The sequence below is a fragment of the Myxine glutinosa genome, unplaced genomic scaffold, assembly GCF_964187855.1.
Source record: "Myxine glutinosa unplaced genomic scaffold, kmMyxGlut1.1 SCAFFOLD_1037, whole genome shotgun sequence".
NCBI classification, from domain to species: domain Eukaryota; kingdom Metazoa; phylum Chordata; class Myxini; order Myxiniformes; family Myxinidae; genus Myxine; species Myxine glutinosa.
Genome location: NW_027617132.1, coordinates 57302 through 80269, shown reverse-complemented (window position 1 = coordinate 80269; position 22968 = coordinate 57302). Strand labels below are relative to the sequence as shown.

The 22968-nt window shown below is 41.6% G+C and overlaps 1 protein-coding gene across 1 annotated transcript in view; it reads right to left on the bottom strand.

Moving 5' to 3' along the window:
- The window catches only part of LOC144889135 (ras and EF-hand domain-containing protein-like), a 69039-nt gene that overhangs the window by 10744 nt on the left and 35327 nt on the right, over positions 1-22968 (bottom strand). Inside the window, exons 7-11 of the mRNA XM_078769066.1 lie at positions 20622-20722; positions 18980-19196; positions 12875-12958; positions 6868-7015; positions 5202-5283 (exon numbers count right to left, since the gene is read on the bottom strand). Coding sequence (XP_078625192.1) covers positions 5202-5283; positions 6868-7015; positions 12875-12958; positions 18980-19196; positions 20622-20722 — 632 coding nt within the window. The remainder of the gene's footprint in view (positions 1-5201; positions 5284-6867; positions 7016-12874; positions 12959-18979; positions 19197-20621; positions 20723-22968) is intronic.

Sequence of the window (22968 nt, the reverse complement as noted above, 5' to 3'; positions counted from 1 at the left end):
CAGCAGGGCAATTCTTGGACATAATAAGTAAAGGAATGAAAGGACAGGAAAAGAGGAGGGAGAGGAGGGAAGGAAACTCCATCCTGTAGATAAGAGAAGGTTAATGGGGATAATAAAGATTGTGGTTAAGATAATGGGGGTGAAGACATGAAATGGCAGTGCACCGAATATTTGAAATCCACCAAATACAATAAAATGGCAGAAAAAAATTATTGAAGTATTTAAATAAATATGTTTCAAAAGTATTTTTCAGTTGTTGCTAGGGGATGCAGTAGTGCACTTGGGAAAATCCATTCAAATTTCTTTATTTGATTAACAGCTAGATTCAGTGGTAAGAATAATAGACGTACTGGCTATTGTGCATGCAATCTGCAAGGTAAGATGTGCATGATTTAATATACTGTTGTATAATAGTATGTGTGATGAGCATTATAGTGGAGTGGCTTATGGAAATGATCGTGACACGCTGGCCCAAAGCACTAAATTTGGCACAGTTATACTTTAGGACCATACAAAACTTTTGAGAGGGGGCTGCCCGATTTTCGAGGCCCAGGTCAAGGTCAAGGTCAAAGGTCAAATTATGTGTTTGTCACGTTTTTGCCATATCCAGCTCATAGCTGTCATAGAAACATTATCTCAGTGTCTAAATAATCATTTTTAAGGATAAGGAATCCATTTGTATTATGGAAAATATCCTCAGGTGCTGCCATATTGTATTTCAAGGTCAGATGAAGGTCAAAGGTCGAATTATGTGTTGGTCATTTTTGCATCGGTGTTTTTGACGTACATCGATACGCTGAGGGAGGATACTGGATTGGCCAGTACAGAGGAGGTCGCGGCCTGCATGACTTATGCTTCACAATTTCCGCGACAGAGACACAGTCCTGTGCATGGCAGTCCTGCGTTCCTGCACGTGCAATTCTTTGAACAAGTGGGTGTCGCCTTACATCCGCACTTGAGTAGTTCTCTACAACTAAGAGCAGCAGCTGACAGGGTTGGCCAGGTTGGACGCCACCCGGTATCTGCTTTGGTCCACCCAAAGCCATCTGGATTTGGTGCAGCTAGGATGGGCTTCAGACTCTCTCTCCAAATGCTGGCTTGGTACAGGCATCGATTTACATGCTGGAGCAGTGCGTTTTGAGTTGGAGGAAGCTTCTCCATCATCTTCACTCTCCTTGGGAATAGCTCCTGTCGAAGGTCATTCACATTGACATGTGGGGTTGTGTTGTCGTACATGATACAGGTAAACCGCTCGATCACATTGAATGCTGGAGATGTAATCACCTGTGGAACAAACGCAGTCAGGGACGTAATGGTGAATCCTTCTGTGGCTGTCGGGTAAGCTTTCCATGCCTTCCAAGCTGACTTTTTGCCTTTACCACTGAATTGGGATGTTACATCAGAGCCAGAGAATGCATGGAAAAATGGCAGAGCACAAGCTTTGTCTTCCCCAAGTTCCTGGCAGATTGAGTTGACATGGTAATAGCGGAAGTGTTTACCAGTACCAAAGCCAACCCATTTTTGTGAATGAATATGGATTAATTCCACTGATTTTAGCGATTTTAGCCCTCTCGTCGGGGATGTTAGCCCCCTCCCCCCCGGTCGGGGACAGCCTGGCGCCGCCACTGCCTATATGGCCGTCACCTGGTGGAACTTCCCATAATAGTAATGGATTCATTGACTAAATATGTTGGTTATGTGACTAAGACCAGGTTTTTTAGGTTATATATAAGCTGGATATTGCAAAAACATGACAGACACATAATTTGACCTTTGACCTTGACCTGACCTTGACCTGGGCCTCTAAAATCGGGCAGCCCCCTCTCAAAAGTTTTGTATGGTCCTAAAGTAGAACTGTGCCAAATTTGGTCCTTTGGGCCAGTGTGTCACGATATCACTTAAATTTGGACTTTAGCCACCCCACTATTATGAATATACTGTATGATAATGCATTAAACCCTCCAATAAGAAAGGTTAATGGCTATCGGTAGAAAATTTGAACAGTGAGTTTGCATTGCTGGGTTAACCGACTATATGGACACAGCTGAGGTTCTGGATCAACTGATGTAGATCTACAGCTGTGGTTGTTGACCCACTTGTATAGTGCAGCAGATAAACACAAAACTGTGCATTTTATGAGAAAAGCATGAAATTTTTAACATAGTTAGTGCATACCATAAGGATTATTTTCAGATGTGGAGGGAAGTCAGATTTGACCTCTGAGAACCGTGAGAGGTCAAATCCAAAATGGCCGCCAGTCCACCGAGTCTAATGTTCAAACGCGCTTAATTTTGGAACCAAATAGTGTAGAAAAACATTATAGGTGTCATTTCCAACTAAATTGGGGATGCCCAGAGGTGAATGATGCTTTCAATGAACTCCTAGGCATGCCAAGTGAGGTCAGTGAAGGCTCAATGTTACTGCTGGAGTGATTTGTGGTGCTGATGTACGATAGATCCAGTGAGAGCACGGAAGTGAATGATGCCATGAAACAGCTCTTCACACAGAAGTGTAGAACTCTAGAGAACATTCCTCCAACCCAGGCAACACTCAAGCAGCACATCAAGCGCACTTGCTACCAGACCAACTGTTGTAACCAGGCATTGGTCATGGATCCAGAGATGCCAGACCCAACTGACTGGGGCTGGACAAAGGAGACAACTGGGTGGCAGCCTCTTTGGACCACTCTTCCTGAAGCATCAAAATCGTGCCATGAATTGATCGACTGTGGCTGCAAGAAAGGGTGCACTGGACGCTGCAAGTGTGCCAAAGCTGCATTCGAGTGCACTGCACTGTGCTTCTGTTCTGGAGACTGTTAGATTTAGATCATTACCAATTTTCATCATTGCACTTGGTTTAATGTAAGCTTTGTTGGACATACTTGGTTAACTACAGTTATTTTTTCAGAGGTTATTGCATCATTCCTTGCAGTGTAAACACTTTTTTTTCATCATTTCTGGTCTTTGGGTGTTCTGTACCTATCCCTGTACCTGAAAAAATAAAGTTTTAAAAGTTCAAATGAACTTTTTCCAATAGCAGTTCCAACTGCAGTATCATAAAAATAGATATTTAACGTAATTTGACCTTGACCGTGACCTAAATGCATGTCCTTGAGTTCTGGCGATCTCAAAAGTATCACCAAATGAATGGGCATCCCCAATTTAGTTGGAAATGACACCTATAAGCGCGTTTGAACATTAGACCCGGTGGACTGGCGGCCATTTTGGATTTGACCTCTCACGGTCCTCAGAGGTCAAATCTGACTTCCCTCCACATCTGAAAAGAAACCTTATGGTATATACTAACTATGCTAGAAATTTCATGCTTTTCTCAAAAAATGCACAATTTGTTAAAATATGAGAGCTTATCCGCCGTACTAAAATAAGATATTTAATTTAGGATCATTTATTAACACAATTTAGCTACGAAAGGGGGAGAGGACAGGAAGTTGTGGTGGGGCAGGGGGGGGGGGCAGAGAAGAGACAGAATTGTGAGAGGGGGTTGAGAAGATGAGGTGGAGGGGATCAAGGACTTCCTGTCGGGGAGATTGAAGACTTTCGGTGGGGGTGGAGGAATTCTGGCAAGGGGGGGGGGGGGATGCTAATATTTAGGATCGTGGGGTGGCTTGATAGCCTGGAGCTTGGGGTTGAGGATGGAGGAAGTTGAGTACTTGGGATTTGTGGGTGGGGGGTGGAATTGTCAATATGGGGTGGGTGGGGGCTGGGGTTCATGGTTCATCCCTTTAGGGAGTATTTAGGAAGCACATAATTGTAGCGAAATAATATTAAATTATTTGCATCATATTGTTGAAGTCATACTTTACATTACGCGGAAATTCCGCCGCTACTCCCTCGTGTTAATTTAATGCTTTAGGAATAGTCATTACTGTTTAATTAATTATTTGATTTGTGGGGAACAAACTTTTGAAGTGTGTGTGTGTGTGTGTGTGTGTGTGTGTGTGTGTGTGTGTGTGTGTGTGTGTGTGTGTGTGTTGATGATGATATAATGATGATGCCATCATATACTGCCTAGTTCCATATACCAGTAGATTGCTGATGCGTTGGAGCACAGATGACATCAGGGGTCATCACTAAACAAAACGGCATGAGTGCCACAACTGGTTGGGGCAAGGATTTGTCATTCGGCCACTGATAACAAATCCCCTTTGTGAAAGACATTGTTGGATATTTAATATCCACCAGAAGCCATTTCTGGTAGACGGATCCCCAGGTTAACATCCCATCTGTTGAAGAGCACACCCTTCAGGGAAACACCAGGTTGACAGATTGACAGTTTATATTCGGGTTGGGAATCTAACCTAAATTAGACTGTTAAAGACAAGTACTGTATGCGACATCTTAGCTATTCTCAGGTAGGCTGTTGCAACAATGTATATGTTATCCCTCAGAGAAGAGTTGAGTTGGGTATCCTATCTGTGAACATTTTCTTTTCGAGTGGAATTAAAGATCCCTCAGTTTCTTTATTAAAATGTCGGCCTTGTGTGAACAGTGAAGATCCCCCAGTGTCTTTCACAAAAAGTAGGCCATTCAGGGTCGTACCCTGACCAAACTAAAGATTACTGTCCACCGACTGCACTCTGCAATGGAGGGACGTCATGTCTACGGTTGGTTCTCAGCCAGAAACCTTCACGACATTCATCACCTGATGCTCTATCAAGACTGTGCATATATACCTTATTAGAAAAGGTGATACCATTGGTATGAGGTATGGCCATAAATATATCACAACGGTTGTTTAAATTTTATTGTCTGTTGTTGTAAGGATTCTGAAAAGGAATTGTTTGATTTGAAATCTCAAATCTATTGATTAATAGAGTACAGCAGACTTCAAGACTAACTCTCCCTTCAGTTTCAAGGTCAGATGTAAGATCCACTAATGGATGTTTTTTCAACTACACGTTCATAAGGGTATGTTTATCGCTGTGAAAAATGAGGTTATGTTATGTTGATTGATAACCATTCATCAGTGAAACCCTGGACTTTTATTTCCTCTATAAAGGGCTAACGTTAAAATCATCAGCCACAACCTCATTCCTCATGCAAATTCTTAACAAACTTTAGTTGTGAAAATCTGTTTGTTATCTTTTCCGCCAATTTAGACTGATACCAGCCGTCATGGCGAACAGTATTCTGTGTCAGGTGTAAGAACACCTTAATTATAGGTAAACAGGACCGAGTTACCTTTCCTGGCCAGCCGTGTCCCACAACTGCAATGTCATTTGCTGACCATCCACAATGAGAGTTTTCATCTGAAAATCCACTCCTGCATCAACAACAAAATAGTAATAAATATGATTCATTAAATCACCAAGACAAATGAACAATATAACAACGATAATGATGTTACATGTATGACTACTGCCTAAAACTAGAAGCGATTAAAGGTGGGAACTGAATATGCTGGGAATTATAATCCTTTGGATAGCCAGCTTAAGACTAAGTTGGTTGGCACGTCACCCAAGCAATTGTGTGAAGTGCCTCTAGCCTCACATGTGTCTGACACACATGAATGGCCAAACACAAACACGAAAAGGGCTTACCCTAATTCATTTTCCTCCAGGAGTTATCATTTGACCAAATCATCAGCCCGGGAGAGATTGGAGGAGCACATGGAGCACACATCCTTAAGGAAATATAGATATTGTATTTGACAATAGGACAGAATGATAACAGAATCCTGGATGAAATAGACAATAAATAAACATGATAGTTACTAAAACGAAACTAATTCCAAATTTGGAGAAAAAAAACACACACACAAACACAAACACACACACACACACACACACACACACACACACACACACACACACACACACACACACACACACACACACACACACCGGGCATGTGTTGAAGAGCAGGTAGATTGAAAAAAAATCCCTGGTGCCAACACCCAAAAGTTGAGATCTGGCACAGAAGAGAAGAGGCAAAGCGAAATGCAGAAGAGAATGTTTGAATGCTGGGCCACCACCTTTCCCTTTCACTTCCTTAAACTCTCCCTCTCCCCTTTCTCACCACTGAGGTGCCGACATCAGGGCCCAGAGGGCACCAACCAATGATATGCCATGCCCACACATATTGACAGCCTCGACCAATTTATCGGTGCTGTTCCAGAACCAATGGGTGTCGAGGCCGCCAAGTAGCGGGGTCCAATGGCAGGTGCCCTTGCTGCGGCCTCATTGTTGGGATGTCCGAGGGCCAGAGCATCTCCCTGTCACCCGACTTCTGCCCAGTTCAATATGACTCCCTTATCCTCTCCACCCCTAAATATCCCAGGCCCGTCCCTCGACCGGGCTGTATGTTAAACACCTACCCCTCTCATTTGTCCTTAATACAGTTGAAAAATGTTTTTATAAACCATGCAAACACAAACGGTGCCAAGGCCTTCAATTCTAACTACTTCCCCCTACCCAAAAACGTAACAATAACAACAGTCCTTTAAAAGGTACAATTCCACATTATATCACGAGATATATTTTACAACAACTATTTCAACAAAGGATAACACTACTACTGGTGCAGGAAAAAAAGGCTTTTACCACAAAGGAAAATGAATGGAACTATAGTGCGAGAAACTGTCCTTTGGGGAAAATGTTGCTCCAATTCAGGATGGAGACACCGTACAGTGAGTGCACGGTAGGCCATAGTGGGTAAGATCTCCAGGTCATTTCACAGCCGAGCTTAATTAGCTATAGAGACACCATTAACATGCTGTGGAATTAATCCATAGGGCCTCAGAAGGAAAAAGGAAATTTATCGACAATAGAATACCAATGTTTTCTCATTTTAGCATCGCTGAAGGCACGAGTTATTGGAGGGAGTGTGAAAATGCAGTCCCACTGACCGAGGGTAGCACTGGTGTCACTAAAGAACTCGTTCTTGCACAGCCGAAGGAGGAAACTTGACTTCCCCACAGCTGCGTCTCCGGCTAACACCAGCTTGTACACCCTGTTGGGTTTGTTCAACGTCTTTCTCAGTGTTGACTTCTCAATCTGCACAACATTCAACCCAGAAGTAAGAAAAGCTGTTTCACCATTATAAATGCACAATGCTTTGTACAGTTACAAATGACTCTCTTATAATGAAAATGCCAATGATGTGATAAATGGCTAGAACACCTCAAATTTAAGGTGTCTTTTGCTCAAGTCCATAAATTTATTTCAGACAAAATTTACAGATTAAATATGAGAGAGGGAATAAGGGAAGAGGTAAATTGACAAAATAAAATTTGAGTAAAGGAAGAGAAGGAATGATGTATGGTAAATTTATTACCTTATAATTGTGGTTGTTGACGATAAATAATGCGCTGCACAAATTTTTTTTTTTAATTAAAGCTCAAAGCTTAGACAAGCAAAAAAAAGAAAAGAATTATGACCTCATTTTTGACCACATTATGCACTTCTTTATTTGTAAGTAAAATGTCTTCAGAATGTGATATTAATTTTCTTTCCCACAATGTAATATTGATTGCTTCAAGTACTCACTAAGGCAGAAGCAAACCTCCAACTATACTCAATCTTAATAGTTAGTTTAATAGTTACATCCTATAATATGTAATAAAAATGAAGTAATAATACAACAACAACAACATGCATTTTAAGGCCATTTTCCCTGCTAGAGCGGGGGTTAGCCTTGAGGTCCCCATGACAATCTTCTCCATTTTGCCCTATTTTCTGCATCTCTCCTTGTTAACCCCCTTGCCCGCATTTCTTCTTCCACCATCTTTAGCCAAGTCTTTCTCGGTCTTCCCCGTCCTCTACTTCCTTCTACATTAATTTCCATCACTCTTCTCAACCAGTCACTTTCATCCTTCCTCAACACATGACCAAACCATCTCAACCTGTTCCTCTTCACAGCATCAATCACAGGCAATATTCCCATCATCTTTCGCAATTCATCATTTGTCTTCCTCTCTCTCAACGATACTCTGCACATCCATCGAACCATTCGCATTTCCACCCTTTCCAGCCTTCGTTGCTGCTCTACGTTCATTACCCATGTTTCGCTCCCATAAATCATAACACTTCTCACACATGCAGCATACACCTTTCCCTTCAGCTTCAGCGACACTCTCCTCCTCATCAGCACGCCACTCAGTTTCCAAAACTTCTTCTATTCCATGCACATCTCACTCGAGCAACCGTTGCCGAGTCTGATCCACCTTCTCCATTCAGCATGTCTCCGAGGCAGCAAAATGTTTTCACACCTTCCAGCTTCACGTCGTCTCTAAGATCCAACTCAACATTTCCTCCATCTGCAGCTCCCTCTGTGCACACCTTACATTTGAATGTAGCTGCCACACTGGTAAATGACCCTCTCAGACCACTACATTTTTGATGAACCCACTCAGCGCACATTGTACATTGAATGGAGTACAAAAATGTACAAAATATTGTACAAAAACCATTGTACAAACCATTGTACAAAAATTAAGTTTAACTTGAAGTTTAAAAAATGAAGACAAAATGGAATTTTTGGGGGAAATTTTTTTGTTTGTTTTTAAACAAAAATGAAGTTTAAAAATGAGGTTTAAACCATTGTACAAAAATGAAGTAATAATAACAAATAAAAAATAAATAGATAATAAACAAAAATGTAGAAATGTTTGAAAACAATAGAAGTCATAAAACAACAGTTATATCTTATAATATGTAATCAAAAATGAAGTCATAATGAATAAATAAAAAACAAAAGTCATTATATATATATATATATATATATATATATATATATATATATATATATATATATATGTATACTAGCTTGGCTCGGCTCGCATGCGTCGTTACGAAGGAACGGGCTTATTTTAGCTGAGGATAATGACTGTACCTGAGTTGCTGTGTTGTCATGATTTACACCAATCATAATACAAACAATTATTTTGCACAAATGTATTTGTTGTGTTTGTGATATCACATTTTTATAGGCAATTTAGGTTGAAGATTTAGGTTGAATGTTTTTTTTTTCAAGAAAGAACCCCTCAGCACATACATATGGGGAGGGGTAGGTGCAGACTGGAAGTTTGGGACGATTACACCTCACCACCACGTAATTCAAAACATCTCACCACCACGTAATTCAAAACACCTCACCACCAAGTAATTCAAACACCTCACCACCACGTAATTAAAAACACCTCACCACCACGTAATTAAAAACACCTCACCACCACGTAATTAAAAATACCTCACCACCACGTAATTCAAAACACCTCACCACCACGTAATTCAAAACACCTCACCACCATGTGATTTTAAAACACCTCACCACCATGTCATTTAAAAACACCTCACCACCACATAATTCAAAATATCTCACCACCACGTGATTCAAAACCACCACAACGTTATTAAAAACACTTCACAACCACGGAAACAAAAGTTTGAGGGAGTCGTTAAGTGACAACACAGACACTGCCCAGATGTGTCAATATATAGATAAATGACTGTACCCGAGTTGCTGTTTTGTCATGGTTTAAACCAATCATAATTCAAACAATTATTTTGCACAAATGTATTTGTAATATACATGATATCACATTTTATAAACAATTGAAGTTGAAAACTTAAGTTGAAAAAAAAAAAATTCCCCAAAAAATTCCAAAAAATAAAAATAAAAAAAAATTGGAAGATTTTTCAAAAGAATACCCTTAGGACATACCGACGGGAGAGATATGTGCATACCAGAAGTTTGGTACGATTTCACAAAAGTTTGAGAAAGTGACAAGTGACTATATATATATATATATATATATATATATATATATATATATATATATATATATCTGTGTGTGTGCATTGCATTGCATTGATTTTATTTTTATATATCTATATATATATATCTAAATATATATATATATATATATATATATATATATATATATATAATATTCAGATTGTATTCATATTCTATTCTTTTTTTAAGGGAGGGTTATAATCATTTAAATATATATTATTCAATTGTTTTTTTGTCTACATACTGTACATGTTTTGTTCTGGTTTGTTTTATATATATATATATATATATATATATATATATATATATATATATATATATATATTTATATATATATATATATATATATATATATATATATATATGCATAACAGTTGATGTCATGCTTGCTTACTGTTATCAAACGAGGTAAGATGTATTTATGTAATTGTTTCAAAAGAAACACAGGTTTCAATATCTTAATTGAGGAAACAATGCCATATGTTCGATGCACATACGCTATAAACATGAGAGTGTGCACAGCGATTCTTAATATTTAAAACATATATTATACGATTATAGATCAAGCACAAAACAATGTAATGCATTCCCTGAAACCTTTACAGTGTGCAGTGGTAGGTATTCATTTCTTCGAACCCGACAAAATGTTCATTCATCATCATGCCCACATAATGGAGCCTCTGGCCTTTTTAAACCATTATTCTGCAGTAATAATGGAAGTTCAAAGCAAGAATTTTAACATAGCTAAGCAACATGAGCTACTGAGAATCTTTAAATGTTCATCGGAATGTAGAATGCAATATTTTGAAAGGTATAGGAAGTCTCAATATAATTGTACTTGTATGTGCGTTTCCTACATGTCCTGCACAGTAACAATTAAAAAGCCATGCAAAGCGGCAGAGTAAAGTCATTATTATACTTAGTTCAAGACTCAGCGGAAAGCTAAAAGGCAAAATTGGAACTTGATATACTGACTTTGATGTGAAAAAGAATAGGCAGACATGAGACGCATAGATAGACAAGGCTGGTGAGACAAGAAAATATAATTAATTTACCCGCTGCCAATGCAAAAAAACTTCCCTAATTGTGATAATAATATTAATAATGCTATCTTTATGAATACTATTTTATAATTGGATTGTAATGGATGTGTGATGAAAACCAAACAGTAATGCACTTTCAAGTATTGAAAAAATGTATACTAAAATTATGGGAGCATCACACTTGTATTCTGCTAATGATGTGGAACAAACACATCGTGTGTTAATGTTGTGTAAAACACATTGATGTAAATTGCATCAGCACTAACCCATACAATGCAATCTTGCCTATTTGTTCACTCAATTTGGATTTGAGAATTGCTTTCTGATTGACTCTACGAAATGCAGTTTCTAGAAGAGGACTGATTTTACAACAAAAAGCTGTTATGATTTACATAAGATGAAATACATTGATAATAAACCATCACATTGAACACGTTTGGTACTGGAAGATTCATTGTTTATAAGTTTACTTCCGTTATCAAATCCACCATCAGAGATTGTGTTAAAATGGCAACATGGCATAGGTCTTAAACAACGCCATATATACAATGAGTGCAATAATAACTAGAGCAAAGTCGATGGCGTGCCGTCACAAATCCCCATGCTTCCCACAAAAAAGGCAGTTAAAAGATGGCAAAATGTTCCATCAGGAATCACCCAATATCAATTTTTGAGTTAATTTTTGTTTCCGTTTTAATCCCTGTGACCCCAAGTCTCCACCACAGGGGCACGAACCGGAGGTCAAATCCCCCAACACTCACATATTTCATGCTTCCCCCAATATTGATTGCATATACAGTTTCACTTTTAAAAAATGTTTAAAGATGTGCCCGTAATTGCATTTTTTGGTGTTTGATATTTTGACTCCGCCCCAGTGGGCAAGGCCAAAAATGATATACTGCTCATGCTCCTACGGTGACATGTGGTGATCATAACTACCAAGTTTGGTGAATTTCTGTGCAACTTCTGAGATAGCGTGATGGACAGACAGACAGAGCCGGTTACAATAACTCCCAAAATTTTTTTTCAAAAAGTGTGGGGTTAATATAATATATATATTAATAATGCGCTTGTTCGTCTGTCTGTCCACCTATGTGCAATGTTCAGTTCATCCATTGGTTGGACAGCTTGCCTGACTCCACCCACAATTTCAACCAGATGGAAAATCAAATGGCCGCCATTTTGGTGATATGCGAATCCGAAAACATCTTCAGAGCTGTCATATTCACAATCGCCATGTCCTTCCTGTAAGTTTTCCCTTCAGTGTAAATGGACCAAAGTGACAGTTAAAAGCATTTTGAGCTGGTAGGAGTCACTGGCCTTGTGAAGATTAGCTTCAGGGATAGAAGCAGCAGTCTGTTGTCTATACACCACCCAAATAACTATCTGGCATTCTCTCAAGCAGGGCTTTTACCACAGAGGTTAGACAGGTCCTTGCTATTGTTTCTGACCATTCTCTCTTAAATAACCTTCCAGGAACCATGAAACCCATATCTTTGTCCACGCACTTCCAGGAATCTCGTGACATTGTGAAAGAAAACATCCGTTATTATTTCCTTTTAACGATGTGTATATATACATCAGAAAGGAGGTAATTCGTTTTGGGTCATTTATTGCCACAATTAGCCTGCTAATGGTCATTTGTGAGTTGAAATGCCATGGGGTTTCAATATATCTTGCAAGATTGTTAGTTGGACCGGTGACCGTGATGGTCTTCTTTGAAATTGGTAATAGCATGGTAGGGAAGGGGAAAACATTAAATATTCCGCTGTTTTGATGTGGGAATGCACGTTTTCTTTTATGAACAGGACGAAGGTGAGGGAAGGAAAACAGAGTTGGAGTTGGAACGGCAAGAAGCGGGGAGACAGCAAATATGGGATAGAGTTGGGAGGGAGAATTTGAGGCTTTGGGTGGTTGGGGGGGGGGGGGGTTGAGGACTTTGTGGGGGGAGTGGAGGAGGTAGGAGGGAGTTTGAAGGCTTGAAGTGGGGAGGGCATTGACGCCTTAGGGTAGGGAGGGGTGGAGGATGAGGACTTGGTGTTGAGGGTGGAGAAGGGGCAGCAAAGAAGTCACCTGAGCAGAGAATGCAGAAATGGTTCTGCGAGTAGATGTGTTGGAGCTGCTTCTGCTGACAGGGCGAGATGGTTGCCAGTCACCCTGCGAAGATTAAGCTTAAGTTATGACCTATGAACGCCCACAGTGAGCAATAGGTATGTGCTATGGCCAATAGGCATGCAATATATCTTCTTGACAAAAATGTGTTTTTGATTTGTGCAGGATATATTATAGTTATCAAACATGTAGCAGCATTTTGAACATCCACAAATGAATGCTGACAGATGGGATGAGTACTTCATTAAACTACAGATTAATTTCATGATGATTTCTATTATATATATATATATATCTACATATACAAAAGGTTGGTAGTCTTTACTTGCTTTACAGTACTGTAGTCATTTTATGGCAGTGTATAGGCTCATGGAAGAGCGAGATGATGGGGGTAAAAAGACAACGGACTGACAGTGGGGCAATCGGGCCACAGTTGGACATGGTATGCAAGGAGATGAACGAACAAGAAAAGAGGTGAGAGAGGAGGGGTTGGGGAAGGGAAACGGTAACCTGCGAAAGGTTAATGTACATTCTTTCAGCCATGAATTGCGAAAGAAAAAGTGGGATTTAGCCAAGGCAGTTAGAAAATGAGGGCAAAGGAAGCAAGAAGGTGCAGGCGTGTTAGATGGAGAGGTAATGAAGATGAAACGGTGAAAATGACAAGATAATAGGCAGAGCTTTTTGACTTGGTCATTTTATCATGAACATGAAGCCTTTGTAAATGTTACACGGCTTGGAGCATCGGTGATTGGCGGCTATTAGTAACGTGTGACCTTTATGCCGACATAAAAAGGCCACGCAGTCCCCACTTCCAGAACATACCGGTCTGCTCGCACCAAACCCACTCAGGTTTGCGAACACAGCCATGCGCGCTGCAGATGTGCGACAGATTGCACAATGAATGGAGCAAAGTTTGCATAAAAATAAATATTCAGCATATGCTTTTTATGGTTATACTCTTTGTTGTCATCCACGTCATGCAAAAAAGTAGATAATTATGCTGATACTCCAAAAAAAATAATATATATAGCCTACTGTACGTATTCGTTTTTTGGAATATCAGCATCTACAGTACATTGGTAAAAGATAGCAAACTGAGCAGTGAAATAATAAATTATTTAAAGCCTGACGTTTTGAGAACAAGCTGGTTTCCTTCATCGGAGGTGTTAAGAGCGGTGTGGTGGTGACACCGTGTTGAGTTCCGTTGGGGACAGTTTGGGTCGTGGATTGGTTCAAATCCTCGCCAATCACAGAGCTCCGGCATTCAACTTATTTTCCCACTTTTGTTGGCATTGTAATTGATTGCGTATTGCTTTGTATGTGGGATGCAAGTCAATGTGTCAGTTGATGGAGTTTTCACAGGAGTACCACCAGGCTTTGATAACGTCACGCTTCACTCTTATTGATCCTGTGCCAAGGATAGTGGTCTGTTTCCATGAGAACGTGTGTTGGTGTGTGTGTGTGTGTGTGTATGTGTATGTGTGTGTCTGTGTGTGTGTGTGTGTGTGTGCGTGTATGTGTGTGTGTGTGCGTGTGTGTGTGTGTGTCGCAACCAAGGACAACCTGTTGCAACACGTTGGTGTTCGGTTAGCCATGTGGTTAAGTTTTTGGATGTTTGGCCAACAAACTTGGCTTCACAATCTTCACATGGTACATTATAGATGACGTGACGTCCCTACCCTATGCTAGTCCCGGGCTCAGCTGTGTCCGGCTGACAGTATCTGGTATGGGCCCTTTGTCTAGAGTAACAGTTCCCCACTGCCTTGTGGGGGAAGCTTCTTTAGGTTAAGGGTATGAAAAGGACACTCAGATATCAAACCGCACCTGTAGGTCAGCCTCGGCAGCGCTACATTGTGGATGAATGTGCCCATGAAAGTTAGTGGTGGCACCAATTTAGGCATCACTGAGTAGTATCTGCAGAGAGCTGGGTCCACTTTGGACATCAAGGGCAGCCATCATCATACCAACGACCTGGCCAGTCTGCTGCGCCTATGTGCATCAGACTTCATGTTGCATTTACTGCACCTGCAGCCAACGATGCTCATAGGAATAGTGAGTGGGAGAGGGATAGCACACACCTCTATCACTTTAATCACATATCTGTGCAGGTTTTTTCCCTTCATTTGCACCAGCTCACCTACGCACAATGCTTAGTGAACGCACCAACGAAGGGAAGAGATTCGTCGAAAGCGACAACTCACACCATCATCATAATCATGGATGACGTTCTTTCTGTCACATTTGTGCAAGTGTCCTGAGGCTTTGACACGTGTGCTCGTAAGGATGCTTGTGGTTTGTGGGTGATGTTGATGTTGTACTGATTTAGTATATGCGGCTCGTGGTTTCAGAAGCATTTTGTATGTATGGAAGCGCAACCGTGTGTGTTGGTGTGGGTGGACTGGTACTACTGTACTGTTTGGGTTTCCGGCGACAAGATTTGATGAACGCATTTGGGTAGTGGTTTCCTCGCAGTAGTTGAGTGATGTGCAGTGGTTTCCTCGCAGTAGTTGAGTGATGTGCAGTATCTCCATCTGGCGTTGTTCACAGTCAATGTAGTGTGTTTTTGCACGGTCAACTAAGCTGCGAGCACAACTTATTTTGTGACAGGTGGGATGGCCACTTCGGTAGTCCAATATTTAGTCTGTGTGGGTGGGTTTACGATACACTTGCAAGTGTAACTTGCCGTTTCTGTCCGTGGAAAGTTGTACATCCAGGAAAGGCAGGGACCCAGCTTGTTCTACTTTCCACGTGGTCTGTGTAGCTGGTCATGTTGAGTTGAGTATGTTGGTTGTGTCACTGGTGTTTCAAGGCGAAGCAGCGGCTTCCCTGGACATATAGGCGATGTTTTATCAGCTAATTGGTGGAATGGAAAGGGTCAAGTTTGAACTTGCAGCCAACTAGGAGATGCAAGGGCCGAGCCAAGAGTGGACTAAGCCCATCGCAAGGCACATAGGATGACCAAACAGGGTGGTAAGATGGCCAAAATGGAGGCTGACCAGAATTAACTGGTAAGGGGCCTGGATGCAGTAAGTGGGCCTGGGTCGATTAGGAATCAGCCAGGTTGTAATGGCAACAGACCAGGCTGAGCTGAACTGTGTGGGTGTGTTTAGTAAGGCTGATCGAGTAAAGCTGATCTGGCAATTAAAATGGAAGTTAGCAGGCCAAATGTATTGGTGGAATCATAGCTACCCAAAAGAGTGTAGCTGCTGGATGGGCCAACCTCTAGGGTGTTTGGGTTGAATCCCAGGCTAAACCTGAAGCCAAGAGTACACGCAGTCTTCCACAGGCACGTGTGGAAGCTATGGCAGCGGAGCATGACCGCTTGGCGGGGAGGTGTCTGTGTGTGGAAGTAGTAGAATCTGACATGATGCACGAGTTGGTCATCACATCCACCAATGGGGCAAAGGGTGTGGAGAGTAGAGTCAGAAGGGATGATGGTAGGGTCAGGGGTGATGTAGGTAGTGAAGCTATAAATTATATTACTTTTCTATATGTTGTCTTCAGAAGGTGTATGCAGGTGAAGATGTATGGTGTACCCAATGAAGGTGTATAATAATAATAATAATAATAATAATAATAATGCATTTATTTTATACAGCGCTTTTCAGGGAGCCCAAAGACGCTTTGACAGAGTGCAAAACATAATGCATAGCAAAACATAAACACAATTGCAAAAAACAAGAATCAATAGGGAAATATTCAAAGCAAAAAGGAGGGAGAAGGAGAAGAGATAGTCAGGGGTTAATGCTGTGGGTTAAATGTTGAATGCAGTGTTGAACAGGTGGGTCTTGAGTGATGTTTTGAATGTGGTGAGTGAGGAGGAGTCTCTGATGGTGTGAGGTAGTGAGTTCCAGAGGGTGGGAGCAGCGATGGAGAAGGCCCTGTCCCCCCCAGGATCTGAATTTGGTCCGGATGGGGGGGGGGGGGGGTTAGGAGGTTGGTACCAGCAGAGCGGAGGTTGAGGTTGGGAGTGTGTCTGGAGAGGAGGTCAGCCAGGTAGGATGGGGCCAGGTTATGGAGGGCTTTGTAGGTCAAGAGGAGGATTTTGTACTGGATTCTCTGGGAGATGGGGAGCCAGTGAAGCTTGTAAAGGACGGGGGTGATGTGGTCACGGGTCCGGGAATGGGTGAGTAGACAGGCAGCAGAGTTCTGAATGTATTGGAGTTTATTGGTGATTATTGAGGGTGAACCATAGAGGAGGCTATTGCAGTAGTCCAGACGGGAGGTGATGAAGGCGTGGATGAGGGTTTCTGCAGCCATGGAGGAGAGGGATGGACGGAGACGGGCGATGTTTTTCAGGTGAAAGAAGGCTGTCTTTGTGATCTGTTTAGTGTATTTGTCGAAGGAGAGGGTTTGGTCAAAGATGATGCCAAGATTCCGGATGTGAGGGGAGGTGGATACTGGGATACCGTCGATGTTGAGGGCAAAGTTATTGGTGGATTTTATGAGCGTTTTTGGGCCAATGATGATTATTTCAGATTTATCATAGTTAAGTTTGAGGAAGTTGATTTGAAGCCAGGATTTTATTTCAGTGATGCAGTTTGTCAGGATAGAGTGGGTGGCAGTGGAGATGGACTTGGTGGAGATGAAAAGCTGGATGTCATCGGCGAAGCAGTGGAATTGGAGACCATGATGGCGGATTAAGTGACCGAGGGGGGACAGGTAAAGGATGAAGAGGAGGGGGCCAAGAACTGAACCTTGGGGGACACCTTGGGGGAGGGGAGCAGTGGGGGATTTGCAGTTATTGATGGAGATGAACTGGCGTCTGTCAGAGAGGTATGATTTAATCCAAGAGAGGGCGGTGCCAGTAACATTAAAGATGGTTTCAAGTCGGGTGAGGAGGATGGTGTGATCGATGGTGTAAAAGGCGGCACTGAGGTCGAGGAGGATGAGAATGTTGAGGTTGCCAGCGTCAGAGGAGAGGAGAAGGTCGTTGGTGATTTTGAGGTGAGCAGTTTCTGTACTGTGGTTGGAGCGGAATCCGGATTGGAATGTTTCATACAGGTTATTGGCAGAGAGGTGATGTTTGAGTTGAGTGGCTACAGCGCGTTCCAAAACTTTCGACAGAAAGGGTAGGTTGGAGATGGGTCTGAAGTTGTTTAGGGTGTCAGGGCTTAGTCCAGGTTTTTTCAGAATGGGGGTAACAGCAGCAATTTTGAGGGATGGTGGGACGATGCCTGTAGACAGGGAGGAGTTTATTGTTGCAGTGATAAGTGGAGAGAGAGCAGGAAGGGAGGCTTTGACAAAGCTGGAGGGGATGGGCTCCAGAGTGCAGGTGGCAGTTTTCATTCCTATGAGGAGTTCAGAGGGGTCAGTAGGGGAGATTGGGGAGAATTGAGACAGGGGATGGCAGGATAAGGGGGGGCAGGTGATTTGAGGGGGAGTGGGTGCGGCGGTGGTCAAGCTGTTGTAGATGTTTTCAACTTTGCGTTGGAAGAATGAAAGGAAGGAGATGCAGTTGTCTACTGTGAATGACTGGGTGGTGGTGTTCAGGGGGCTGAGGAGTTTGTTTATTGTAGAGAAGAGTGCTTTTGGGTTTCCGGAGCCAGAGTGGATAATTTGAGAGTAGTAGGCAGAGCGGGCGCGGGAGAGGGCATCTTTGTAGTGTTGTAGGTGGTCCTTGTAGGCTTGGGAGTGAATTGTGAGACCTGTTTTATTGCGGAGTCTTTCAAGTTGGCGAGCACGAGTTTTCATCAGGCGGAGTTCAGGGGTAAACCAGGGAGCAGAATGGGTGAAAGAAACTGTTTTGGTTTTTATAGGCGCAAGTTGGTCGAGGCAGGAGGAGAGAGTGTGGTTGTAGTAGTCAGTGAGATCAGAAGGGTTGTGGAGGTCAACGAAGGGAGAAGTGGACATTGTATGGTGTACCCAATCAAGTTAAACCTATCGGTATGCTGTATTCACATCAGATTGATCACTAATGCAAACAAACAGGATAAATGGAAGGTCACATGTTATTTATAAGAAGACAGAAAACATTTTAAAGCCATTTCGTAGCTGGATATTCAACCTGTGATATATTCAGGACCAATGAATGAAGCGAATAAGCAGATACAAAAGGGATCTCACATCCGTGTCAGACGCATAGCCCATGGATGGCGGGTGAGGAAATGTACTTTGGTTCCATTGTCCTGGCTCCATGTCCACTTCTTCCTCGTGCATGGTATTGGCCATGTCATACTCGTTCCACGACTCAACCTCCTGACTCTCACCAATAGAATTCCGCATTGGATCACAAGCTGCCAACATATCGGTTTCGTCTTCGATGAAGGATTGCACGTGCATTCTACAAAAATACAAACACCGTCACCAACCTCTAACCAACATCAATCGGTCTGTCGTACGTCTCAATCTCAACCAACAGTACCAATTTAGAATTCCAAAGCTGCAAGTAATCTGGGAATAACTCATTTTGTAAGTTGTCAATAAATTACAATTAAAACAACATGGGAACCAAATATATAAAGAATTCCAATATGCAAATGATGCATCTCATGTTAGTTGTTCTGTATAAATGTTGCCATAGTGACAAAGACCTTCCCTTTGTGAAAAGTATGATGAGATGTTTAACCTACTTACTGTGGAAGAAAGAGGCAGCTTATCACTTAATGAACAGTTCAGACTCTTCTGTGCTGACCAGCAGCGTTATGTGCTTTTCCGCAAACCCTGCCAGATGTAGTGTGTGTGAAATTATTCATCAAGGTTATTACGTTAAAAATAAACTCGCTCTGTCAGTTTCCAAGAAGCAGGAGTTACCTTACGGTTTCACAAAAGGACAACCCCTTGATTGCAATTAATCCCTGTTTTATCTCAAAGGCACCAGAGGAAGCATGACTAATGAAAGCATCGTCGCTTCTGAAAGTGCCATTTTTGTCTTCCTGAATTATAACTCCATAAATGTCCCGACCTATAAGATGAGGTTGAGAGCACGTACGAAATGGCTGATGAGTCGTGAAATAGGTGTTGGACGTGGGCGCGATGAGCTGCTGCTTGGTGGGGTTGCGGTTGGTGCTGCTGATTATTATGGAGCTTCCGATTTAGCAGAATGGTCTGATACATGTTGGTGACCCAATGGCCTTCCTTGTACTGCAGAGAGCCAGGCCCTCGGGAATTCATTATTGAATCCTTTCGCCTTGATTTGAAGAATTTAGCGCAGGCAATAAAAAATAATTAATTAATATGGTGGGGTTTTTTTAATCACGTCAAAATCTTATAGAGAAAGCTACTTAGTAGCTCACGAGTTGATTTTGTCCATTTAATTGTGTTGTGTGGTGTGCGATGGCGTACCATGGCCAGAGATCTAAATTGTGGTCTCTCAGGGATCAATCCGAGCATCATCACTTTGTGCTCAATTACATGGAAAATATGTTTGTAAAGAAATAATAGGATTGATTGTGCACTTGCATTTTTGTTGCTGGCTGCATCATTTTTCTGGAGGCATGGGTGTGCCGCTAATGCAGTGCACCCCATTACCAAACAGCTGGTACTCTTTTTGCCAACATCGGAAGGATGACAGGTGGAGTCGACCCTCGTGGTGTTAATTCAACGACATGGCAGGGGCTCAAATTCAAGACCCTAAGATCTCAAGCCTTCTTTATGATAAAGGCCATTGTTATGCTACGATAAATATCCATCCCATCATGGAACTGCTTGATAGTGGAGACACGGTCTGTTTAACTGCGCGGAATGCCATCCACATGGCAAGGCCCACCGTTGGTCATTGGTCGAAGAAAACGTCCTTCCTCGACAATCGGCCGAAGATTGAGGGGTGCTCCGGTGGAGGGGATGTCCCGGAGACGTCACTCTCGTGCTCTGGTGGAGAGGGAGTTCCGTTAACCACATATGGCAGTAAATGAAGATGTGCTGCCCTCAAGTCCAAAGCTCATGTTAAAGCACAAGCCCCAGGGAAAGCAGGCATCTCATATTTAATTGATCGAGACTTTTTATTTTAACCGTCAAAGTGCTTGATGCTGCTCTCATTAGCACTGTGCTGTTAAATTTACAATCTATGTAATACATTCTCCTCGGGGGTTTCTTTGCCCATCACATATTTTCATCAATGCCTTTTCCAAAAAGGAATTACCAACTAAAAGGTCTCTTATTGTGCCCTAAAGGAAAATGCACCTGATCCATATAGAGTACACCCTGAACAGACATTTAGTGTTTTTGTTAGCAGTCAAATCAACTCGTTCATAGCTTGGGGCAAATGGGTCAAAATATTCCTGAAATCTCAGTCATCTTGCAATGCTTTGTGCTTCAGTCTAAGAACCATTTATACTTGTCTCACAGAGTGCATAAATACCATGTACCCCTTATTTGAGGAGAGCATTTATTGGCCACTTTGTAATAGCTGATACCATTATAATGATACTTTCGATTTGGGATTTTATTTATATCCAGTAATATTTTTCACAGGTAGCATTTTAGTGCACATTCAGGCTGGAGGCGAGAGGTTTGCACACTCAACACTGACCTGTCTATCTGGGGCTCATCCTACTATTCATTTGCAATGGGTGACTGGCTTTGACACCAATACAAATTCTTATTATGGACCCTAGGTACCAAAAAGCTACACATATTGAACAAACAGTTTCAAATGGAGTACCTCGCCACCATTAAAGTATTTACATTGTATCAGATGTGGCAATAAATGTGAATTGCTGCTCCGAGCTTGCTGGCTCGATGACGGAAGACACCATTTGCATTTTTGCCACCACCATCCTGACTCAGTTTGCAATATGAGGGCACGTTCAATTTGCTGGTATCTATAAACTGTCATCCTGGTGTTTTACATGCAGGGCAACCATCCATCAGATGGACGATAAACTGGGCATCCTGTCTGCCAGCATTATGAATGTTAAAGATCCCACTGTGTCCTTTTGCGAAGAGTAGGCAAGAGATCACCAGCATCCTGAACAAATTTCCAAAATCCCTGCTCGAACTTAGCTTCTCTACAAGCGGACTTTGTAGACAAAAATTTAATACAAGGGGCACCAGCAGCCACATGCTATATATGAATGAATAGAATAGTACCTGCTCCAAGTTGTCCTGAAGGTATTGAGAGTTAACCACAATGTGGCCTGGCTGTATATATGCACCAGTCCGAGCAGGGCAGGCAGATCACCTCATTTGTAAAGATCATTAATGAGGCCCACCGGGTTTGCACCAACAAGCCAACAGTAACAAGATAATTGTCCTGGTCGCTTTCTACACGTCTTCAGCTAGGTTTGGACCCACAAGCTATTGGATGGCATGACAGTGCCATGACCGCTAAAACATCACTGTAAGAAGTGGTTGATATGCATTGATGAATATTTAGTGGTGATGGGGGGAATTCAAGTGGAAATTAAAATGGCACTCGGTAGAGCGCATAGCTCCACCAGGCTGAACAGTTTACGTTTTGTATACCACTGAAAGGGCGGATCTAGGTTCGGACCGAAACAAAAATCTAATGAATCCATCCTTGTTACACAACCAACCAGCCCACCAAGTTTCGTCCGAATCCGTCCATAACCTTTTGAGATATCCTGTTCACAAACAAACAGACAAACAAACAAGAAACGATATCAGGTGGTAGCCTGACACGTATGACAAAAATCGAGAGAATCAATAATATTGATTGACTAATTGTGTAATTAAAATAAATAAATACTAATCATAAAAATAATTAATTTCTTAATCAATTGGCAAATAGCAGACCTAAACCACCACTGTTTCATCCGAATGTGCAACTTTATGAAAATTTATTTATTTATTGAATAAATAAGTAATTAATCAATGATTTGATTAAACAACAAATCAAAAATACCATTTACAGCCAAATCACTTGGTCAATGTTGTGTCCAAATATCAGATTTCTAACTCAAAAGGTGCTCGAGATATTGCCCAGATGACAAAGGAAATGAATAAGTACTTAATAAATGGATAATTAATTAATTAATTAATTGATACATTTTAAAAAATCAATTTTGAATTATCCTCATAACAAACACACAAACGAGACAGACAGACATATGACTTTTTCCCATTTTGAATTATCCTCATAACAAACATACAAA